Source organism: Stegostoma tigrinum, chromosome 2, assembly GCF_030684315.1.
Source record: "Stegostoma tigrinum isolate sSteTig4 chromosome 2, sSteTig4.hap1, whole genome shotgun sequence".
In the NCBI taxonomy this organism is placed as follows: domain Eukaryota; kingdom Metazoa; phylum Chordata; class Chondrichthyes; order Orectolobiformes; family Stegostomatidae; genus Stegostoma; species Stegostoma tigrinum.
The window spans coordinates 33,625,341-33,635,203 of NC_081355.1; the positions used below are offsets into that span (position 1 = coordinate 33,625,341).

The following is a 9,863-nucleotide window of genomic DNA, read 5'->3' on the forward strand; positions in this document are numbered from 1 at the left end:
AAGAATTGAGCTGAGTTGAATTCTATGTTCACTTATGTATGGCACGACTAGCCTTAACAAAATGTTTATTTCAAACACCCCATTGTACTAATTCGAACATACGACATTTTTTTAGTCTTGTTTGCATTCTTTTTAGCGTGGACAACTTGTCAATACATTATCTTGTATGCTTGATGTTGCCATAGAACTTGCAGAAGATGCAGATTTTTTTTTAAAATGTCATGTTCTTGTACTTTCAACTGTCATGCAGGCAAACATCACGGCACTATTGAAGGAAAAGAATATTTTCACTGCAGGCCTAGTTGTGGTATATTTGTACGTCCAAACCGGCTCATCCAGGTCTCCAACACAGTAAAGCGGCAGAACAGCACACCACAAGCTCAGATATCCACAAATCATGAAAAACGAAAAGTTGTCAGCCTTGGGACATCACAGGTCACCTCATCCACGAAACCTGATGGAACAACGCTACGCCAATCAGGAGATACAGCACCCTCCAAGAAACACCACAACAGGAAATCTTGGGTTAACTGAACTGCAACATTTGCACTTAGGACACATCACTGTATAGACCTCTTAATGGCGTATTTTATAGATTGTACAGTGTTTTTATTTTGTTTATATTACTAGACCATGTGACACAAAGGACAGAATGAAATCTTTTAACACTTTTCCTTTTTTTGAAAGAAGGTATAGTAACAAAAGATAGAAATTACACTAAAAATGGCTTTGCAGAGTAAAATCCCAGACTTCAGTTAAGAAAGCACCAGCTTCTGTATTACAAGTTAACATTTGAGATGTATTTTAATTAATCAGGAAATAGATATTTTATTAAAAACTGGGATGCAAATGAAGAAGATCTCTAAACCTGTTTTTAATTACCAAAGATTTCAATTAGAGGAGCTTCTCAATTTTTATTTTGCTCTTTGTAAATCTGTATTCTAACATGTTAGGCACCTTGCGATGTTTTATTAAGTCATGCTGTGTTTTCTTTACTTTGTATTAAGCTGCCTTATTTCTGTGTCTAATAAGCACATGAAGCAAAAATTGACTGTTCAATCCAGTTTTTGTTTTCGAAAGCTTGCTACTGTGCTGACTTGGCTTCAAGTGGCTGCACATTCAACTGCCATGTTGGGCCCTTTGCCTGAAGCTTTGTGTGTTACAAATTGGAACTCTAATACCCTGATTTGCCTGTTAGGCAGTTTAGTGCTTAAACAGTATTACTGCACGAATGCAGGGAACAGACTGGAGATTTGTTTTAAAGATTTACGAAAGTAAGTATGCATGCACTTGCTGAAAAAAGCGAAGTAATGGTACATTTTGCAACAATATTGTGTATATAATGAAAGATCACAATGGAGGATTTGGTTTAAATAATTTATACACAAGATTATAAATAGTAACTAAAGGGTTTTCTGCATCCCATGCAGTAAAAGAAGGGTGTAATCTGATGGGCAAAAGACGGTTTCAGAAAGCCATCTAGTGTACATAAAGCGTTGTGCAAAATTGTAAGGGTACTTAAGAGGCAATCTGTTCGAAAAGAAATAAGATGAATGGCTGACTGTTAATTTTAATCTGAAAAAACTTGGGGCTTGCTCAAGAGCTGCTGTTCTGAATTAGTCTTGTGTATATATATTTACCTCTCATAGAGTTTTCTTGTATTACTATGTACAGAGTTGTAATATATATTTTATTTCAGTAATACTGTATTTAATTGTTACAGGATTTGTGTTTTAGAATACATGCTGTACTTCAACATGAAACTGTTCATCAGCTGTGTGAATTTTGTTTGTATGATAGTGTTGTAAAAGGTAGGAACCGCCCCAAGTTTCTACCTTTTTAAATATCTGATGATCCAGCAGAATGGTTCTATGTAAGTAGTTCAGTTTTGCAATGTTATGAAGTGGCAATCCAGTTCAAGGGCCGTAACTCTGCACATCTTATGTCGCAGTCATTTGGTTTCCATTTTATAAAAACCAAAAATGAGCAGTACAACTGCAGCCAGAATCTCAATTTGGATGGAGATTGACACCCTGGGAGAAAATGCCTTCTGCTCAACAAGTGCAAGATTCACTTTTTAACTGATGTGATTTCAGTATTGTGGTTGTAATATTTTAATATTAGGGAAGAACTAATTTCAGTAATGGATATAATTTTGCAAAGTTGTTATTCAATACTACTTGTTTTAAGCCAAATTGAAACTGTTTCATCAAGTCCACAAAACCACCTGGAAAATGGTTGTGCATTTTTGCAGTAAGCTTTACAGGAACACATACTTCACTGTGGGGATCACATGTCTTCTACTATAACATCAAGGACTAACCAATTAGCTAATTTTCCAGTGAGGTTACGCTATAACAATAATGATGTGCTCCCTGTCCTCATTGCTAAATATATACAGAGTAGTATCTGCAGGAAGTAGGGAACATTACTTAAATTTGTTACAATTCTCTGTGCAAACCTCTTTCCAAATTCATCGATTATTGAAATAAAGTGAACTAGACCATGAGATTTGAATTGTGTTCCCAAGTAGATATCTAAAAAGAGCTAGATGATGGGAAGCATCTAGAAATGTGAGAGCACCATCCTGCCATGAGGTAATTACACGCAAATTGACTTGTGCCAAGAAAATCTGTGAAAAGCTCTATGAGAAAGGAGTAAGCCAGCTTGTATGCTGTGGGCCAAATGACCATTTTCTATGCCACCATGATTCCATGATTACAGCCAAACTGCAACCTTTTTCAAAACAAGGCATTGAACTCCATCCTGGAAGGCAACCTGTTACATTTCAAAAAAAGAAGAGGAGCCACAGCCTTTAAAGTAACAAAAGCTTTTATTAAGGAAATGGTCACTGCATGGCAACAAGATTAGACTTGGGTTGATATGGTCATCCTGTTGCTGATTGGATTCAATGAACCACCTGTAATTATCTCACCTTATTCTTAGACTTTCTAACCTTAAAGTGAAACACTTCCATCTGCAACAGAATAATACTGTACCTTACAACTGACCAACAAAAGTGGAATTACCCAATGTAGGATTTGAACGCATGTCCCCAGCACATTAGATTACTGGGTCAGGGGCATTACCATGACATTTGTTTTAAGATTGCCCATTGATCGTACATAGAACCCAATCTATTTGTTCATGTTGTAAACTAGATGAAATAGGGTGCTTCAAAGCCATCCTGCAGAATAATGGCTACCCTGATAAGATGATTTCTCAGTGTATATCATGCAAACTCATGAAATCCCCCAGGATAGTCCACTCTTGATCCTAAAAAGTGACCAATCTACCTCTGATTTTATGCAAAAGTAAGTGTAACAAGCTGTTTCATGCTGCTAGTAAGCACTAGCCACACAAGTAGCATGGTGTATGAATTTCAGTGCCAATGTGATCAGTTAGGTAGGGCAGTTGCCCAGAAGACTGGTGGATTGTATCTAACAACATGTCCCTGTGGCTGTTTACATCAACAGCACACTGACCCCACAACCTGCATTTGTTTTAAATTCATGTATTGAATTTGGACATCCATTATGTTACCTATCCCTAATTATCTCTCAATCTGAGTAGCTTGTTTGGACATTTTTAGAAGGCAGTTAAGAGTCAACCACATGGCTATGGGTTGAGAGTCATCTACAGAAATGGACAGGTAGGGTTAGGATTTCCTTCCCTAAAGGTAATTAGTGAACCAAATGAGTTGCAATGACAACTGTTACAAGGCACTATTAGGATAGCTTTTAAATGCAGAATTTTATGGAATTCCAGATTCTTCATCTGTCATGGTGGTATTCAAAGTCCTCTCCCCCAGAGCATTAGTCTAAGGTCCTGGAATCTAGGCAGTGACATTACCACTATATAACTGCCTCTGTAACTGTCACCTCCTTGCAAAAATCACTAAAATTAGATGTATTTCTGAAGTTGGACTTTTGCTGAATAATCCTGATTTTTTTGAGGAATTGTGTGCTCTGCCTGTTCCATTGCAACTGAATAGGTGACCACCTATTGCTGGTTCATTTCTCAGGGCAATGTCCTGACTAATTGGAGTCAAACTGCTTCATTTACAACTTAAACAAAATCTGGCTGTTAAACTGCCGTTCATGTTGAATGGGTACGTTCTCCATGACATTGTCTCTAGTAATCAGCACTCCTGCAGTATGAGTGTTGGTTTTCTCCTTGAATTGGTATTCTTGCAAAATGTCCTGTGAATGAAGATGAAAAATGTTGATAAAATGTCTATTTTCAATAAAACTCCAAGGGGACCGTTTTAAATAGGGTCGGGCAGATTTTATGATGGTTTCATTTTGAAAAGCAAAGAGAATGATAAAAGGTCAAATAAGGAAACAAAATGGCAGAATTTCCCAGCTCTTGAGTGATTTGAACAATGGTGAAAAATTTGGGAGAATGTAGCAAGAATGCAAAAGGTGAAAGTCTTAATTGTCCCCTTTAAAGTTTAAAATCTAATAAGTGGCAAGGATCCTATTTGAAAATATTAATATCTTATTGTTACATAATAATGCTTCATTTCTAAACATTTCTCATAGGTATTAATAAGAAATTAGACAGCACCAATTCCTGACTGGAAAGTCTGAGCGGTTACCTCACCAATGTGTTCTCTGGCCCTCTACGTTGACCGTCATACCCCAGCATCAGATGGTGCATTGGCAGTGAGGGCCTCCACCTTTTCATCAACAGAAGTCAATGTCAGCAAAACACCAGCTTAATAACAGCATGGTTATGTTGGACAATCTTAGAAACACTTCATTACAGTACTTTGAAGTTCGCCAGCATCTTACATCGCACTGCTCCTGCTGGATCCTCCTGTAGGCAGGGTCACATAAGTGATTCATCTGTCTGCATGGGATATATCTCTGGTCTGTTAGCTTGTTATCTTAGCAGTCACTTTGACATGTACAGCATCTCAGTCTTGCTTTTTAGTGCAGGCATACAGCCAAGGCAGCTTGTCAGTGGAAGAAGTCAGAAGGCTAGACATGTTGTGATACAGCACTGTGATATGGCAGTTTCAGACCTGCAGCATATGCCAACAGCTTCCAGTCGTGTGCTGCACACACATAGCCATGATAAAAGTCTGAGGGGAACCATTCTTAACAGGCTCAAGGGGGTCTTTAGTGTCAGGGATCCAGTCTCAGTCAGTCAAGGGCATCACTGGATCTCAGCCCAGTTGCATGGCCATGTTCGTGCATGCACCTGATGTGATTAGGGTCTGGGGTTCTGTGCCCCTCCAATTGTGGAAATTGTGCGACAGCATGTTCTACATGTCAAGGCTGACCTGTATGGTAAGTACAAGTAAGTCAGCGAGTTAGAGAGCCATTATTCAGGGATCTGGGCCATCTTCAGGGCAGTCCCCACAATGTCTGTCCTGGGGGGGTTTAAGTAACAAACATCATGGCTGTCCAGCTGTGGTGGTGGAAGTGAAAACCTTCTTTGTGGATTGGAGCCATTTCACAAGGTTACCAAGGACTGAGGTTTGTGGGGAGGGGGAGGCAACTCCACAAATGAGAGTGAGATATAGAATGGGAGGATGCTGTAGGTGAAGGGAATGTTCCAGGTTCCTACTACTCTGATAACAGTTGAGTTGAATGAGATGAAACTGGCTGGCAGAGCCATTGATAGTGGTGCAGGAGCAGAAAAGACAGTGAGACGGCCCTTCCTACTCTTGCCCTCGGAACAAGATCAGGAAGGCTTAATAGTTTGGGAGGTTGGGGTGGGTGTGAGTCATTGAGTAAGGATGCTGCATGCAGCAGTGTCACTAGAGACCATTAGCCTTGGTGGAAGGTGTATGCAATGGTAGGGTTACAGAGTGAGAGTAGTGGAGAGAAGATGATGGCACGTATCCTTGCAGAAATCAGTTATTTACCTTTCTATATAGCGAGGTGTTTGTTCTCATTTGGGTGCACTGCACTCACCTGGCTAGCTATCAAGAACAGGCTGACAGTGTCTAGTTCTGAGACTTCTTTTTGTAGACCACAGGAAAGAGGTCAGTCTTCTATGGCACTACCCCATCCATTATGTCCTTCATGTCCCTGTTCATGAGCCAACTTCCCTTTCCCAGTTAATCAATAATCGTCAAGTTGAAGACATTGATGGCTTCTGGCTTGCAGCATTTTAACTGTTGTACAGCTGCGGTTTAAATATGGAGTATGTGTTATCAGAAGGTCCCAGCAGCAGTGAGTAATTTCACCTTTCCAACCACAGAATTCAATGAGTGGTGTACCGTGGAACTGGATGCATATTTATGAGGTGCAGATTGGAAGACTACATGAAAAATTCACCCAGGCTCAGAGAATTACTCTATGAAATATCCCAAAATTGATGCAACCGAAACATAGCAAGGTTTAATTTAAGAAATGTACACATAAGGCGTAAACAGCACGATAACTTGTCTAAGATAATAAAATGTGAGGCTGGATGAACACAGCAGGCCAAGCAGCATCTCAGAAGCACAAAAGCTGACATTTCGGGCCTAGACCCTTCATCAGAGAGGGGGATGGGGTGAGGGTTCTGGAATAAATAGGGAGTGAGGGGGAGGCGGACCGAAGATGGAGAGAAAAGAAGATAGGTGGGGGAGGTAGGGAGGGGATAGGTCAGTCCAGGGAAGACGGACAGGTCAAGGAGGTGGGATGAGGTTAGTAGGTAGATGGGGGTGCGGCTTGGGGTGGGAGGAAGGGATGGGTGAGAGGAAGAACAGGTTAGGGAGGCAGAGACAGGTTGGACTGGTTTTGGGATGCGGTGGGTGGAGGGGAAGAGCTGGGCTGGTTGTGTGGTGCAGTGGGGGGAGGGGACGAACTGGGCTGGTTTAGGGATGCGGTGGGGGAAGGGGAGATTTTGAAACTGGTGAAGTCCACATTGATACCATTAGGCTGCAGGGTTCCCAGGCGGAATATGAGTTGCTGTTCCTGCAACCTTCGGGTGGCATCATTGTGGCACTGCAGGAGGCCCATGATGGACATGTCATCTAAAGAATGGGAGGGGGAGTGGAAATGGTTTGCGACTGGGAGGTGCAGTTGTTTGTTGTGAACTGAGCGGAGGTGTTCTGCAAAGCGGTCCCCAAGCCTCTGCTTGGTTTCCCCAATGTAGAGGAAGCCACACTGGGTACAGTGGATGCAGTATAGCACATTGGCAGATGTGCAGGTGAACCTCTGCTTAATGTGGAATGATATCTTGGGGCCTGGGATAGGGGTGAGGGAGGAGGTGTGGGGGCAAGTGTAGCATTTGCTGCGGTTGCAGGTGAAGGTGCCGGGTGTGGTGGGGTTGGAGGGCAGTGTGGAGCGAGAGAGTCACGGAGAGAGTGGTCTTCTCGGAAAGCAGACGGATGGGGTTGGAAAAATGTCTGGGGTGGTGGGGTCGGATTGTAGATGGTGGAAGTGTCGGAGGATGATGCGTTGTATCCGGAGGTTGGTGGGGTGGTGCGTGAGAACGAGGGGGATCCTCTTTGGGCGGTTGTGGCGGGGGCGGGGTATGAAGGATGTGTTGCGGGAAATGCGGTCAAGGGCGTTCTCGATCACCATGGGGGGAAAGTTGCGGTCCTTGAAGAACTTGGACGTCTGGGATGTGCGGGAGTGGAATGTCTTATCGTGGGAGCAGAGGCGGAGGAATTGGGAATAGGGGATGGAATTTTTGCAGGAGGGTGGGTGGGAGGAGGTGTATTCTAGGTAGCTGTGGGAGTCGGTGGGCTTGAAATGGACATCAGTTACAAGCTGGTTGCCTGAGTTGGAGACTGGGAGGTCCAGAAAGGTGAGCGATGTGCTGGAGATGGCCCAGGTGAACTGAAGGTTAGGGTGGAAGGTGTTGGTGAAGTGGATGAACTGTTCGAGGTCCTCTGGGGAGCAAGAGGCGGCGCCGATACAGTCATCAATGTACCGGAGGAAGAGGTGGGGTTTGGGGCCTGTGTAGGTGCGGAAGAGGGACTGTTCCACGTAACCTACAAAGAGGCAGGCATAGCTGGGGCCCATGCGGGTGCCCGTGGCCACCCCCTTAGTCTGTAGGAATGTGCAGGTGAACCTCTGCTTAATGTGGAATGTCATCTTGGGGCCTGGGATAGGGGTGAGGGAGGAGGTGTGGGGGCAAGTGTAGCATTTCCTGCGGTTCCCACCACACCCGGCACCTTCCCCTGCAACCGCAGGAAATGCTACACTTGCCCCCACACCTCCTCCCTCACCCCTATCCCAGGCCCCAAGATGACATTCCACATTAAGCAGAGGTTCACCTGCACATCTGCCAATGTGCTATACTGCATCCACTGTACCCGGTGTGGCTTCCTCTACATTGGGGAAACCAAGCGGAGGCTTGGGGACCGCTTTGCAGAACACCTCCGCTCAGTTCGCAACAAACAACTGCACCTCCCAGTCGCAAACCATTTCCACTCCCCCTCCCATTCTTTAGATGACATGTCCATCATGGGCCTCCTGCAGTGCCACAATGATGCCACCCGAAGGTTGCAGGAACAGCAACTCATATTCCGCCTGGGAACCCTGCAGCCTAATGGTATCAATGTGGACTTCACCAGTTTCAAAATCTCCCCTTCCCCCACCGCATCCCTAAACCAGCCCAGTTCGTCCCCTCCCCCCACTGCACCACACAACCAGCCCAGCTCTTCCCCTCCACCCACCGCATCCCAAAACCAGTCCAACCTGTCTCTGCCTCCCTAACCTGTTCTTCCTCTCACCCATCCCTTCCTCCCACCCCAAGCCGCACCCCCATCTACCTACTAACCTCATCCCACCTCCTTGACCTGTCCGTCTTCCCTGAACTGACCTATCCCCTCCCTACCTCCCCCACCTATACTCTCCTCTCCACCTATCTTCTTTTCTCTCCATCTTCGGTCCGCCTCCCCCTCTCTCCCTATTTATTCCAGAACCCTCACCCCATCCCCCTCTCTGATGAAGGGTCTAGGCCCGAAACGTCAGCTTTTGTGCTCCTGAGATGCTGCTTGGCCTGCTGTGTTCATCCAGCCTCACGTTTTATTATCTTGGATTCTCCAGCATCTGCAGTCCCCATTATCTCCGATAACTTGTCTATGTCAGTTGAGGAAGGGTTGAGATCAAAATGAAACCAATTGCAAAAATACATATTTTAAAAAATTAAAATTAGAGGCAATGTGATAACCTAAATTTGCTAAATTCAATGTGGATCCAGAAGACTATGAAGTACCCAGTAGAAATGTGAGAGTTGCTATCCCTCAAGTTTTATTTGAATTCTATTGGAACCTAACACCAGGCTAAGACAGAAACATTTAGACTGGCGCCAAAATAGGGAACTGAAATGGAAGATAGCAAAGTGATAGGGCTTGTGTTTACAGTCTGAATGGAGGTGTTCTGCAAGAGGATTACCCACTCTGCGTTTGATGTCCCCGTTGTAACGGACACCACATGGTGTTCAGTGAACACTGTGTACTACGTTCAATGTATATTGCTGTTTCACTTGCAAGAATTGTTTGAGCATTGGATGAAGAAAGGGATAAAAGAACAGGTCTAAATTTCAAGCATTTGCATGAAAAAATACCATGGGAAAGGGAGGTGATGACTGACAATTTGCTAAGGATATCATGGAGGGTGTGGCCTCTTTGAAATGTTGAAAAAGGAGGGGAAGACATGTTTGGTGGAGAAATGACAGAGGATGAGCCTCTGAATATGGAGGGTCATGGGGTGGATGTGAAGACATTGAGAACCTAATCGTGGTCTTGGGGAGCAGAGGTGCATGAAATAGAATGGAAATGGTCAATGGCATGTCATTAATTTCAATGATTTTACACCTCATCTATTTGTGTATTTTGTTTCTTCACTTAACCCTTTACTACCTCCTCTGCCTTTTCAAAACAAAGCATTTTGTTATATTCTCTGTCC

The 9,863-nt window shown here is 43.8% G+C and overlaps 1 protein-coding gene across 3 annotated transcripts in view; it reads left to right on the forward strand.

Moving 5' to 3' along the window:
• kif13a (kinesin family member 13A) overlaps positions 1–4,198 on the forward strand; it is a 322,598-nt gene extending 318,400 nt beyond the window's left edge. For all 3 annotated transcript variants that reach the window (XM_048552226.2, XM_048552242.2, XM_048552235.2), the window contains one exon: positions 251–4,198. In XM_048552226.2, the coding sequence (XP_048408183.1) occupies positions 251–534 (284 nt within the window). In that variant the 3' untranslated portion in view covers positions 535–4,198. The remainder of the gene's footprint in view (positions 1–250) is intronic.
• The last annotated feature ends 5,665 nt before the right edge of the window (positions 4,199–9,863 follow it).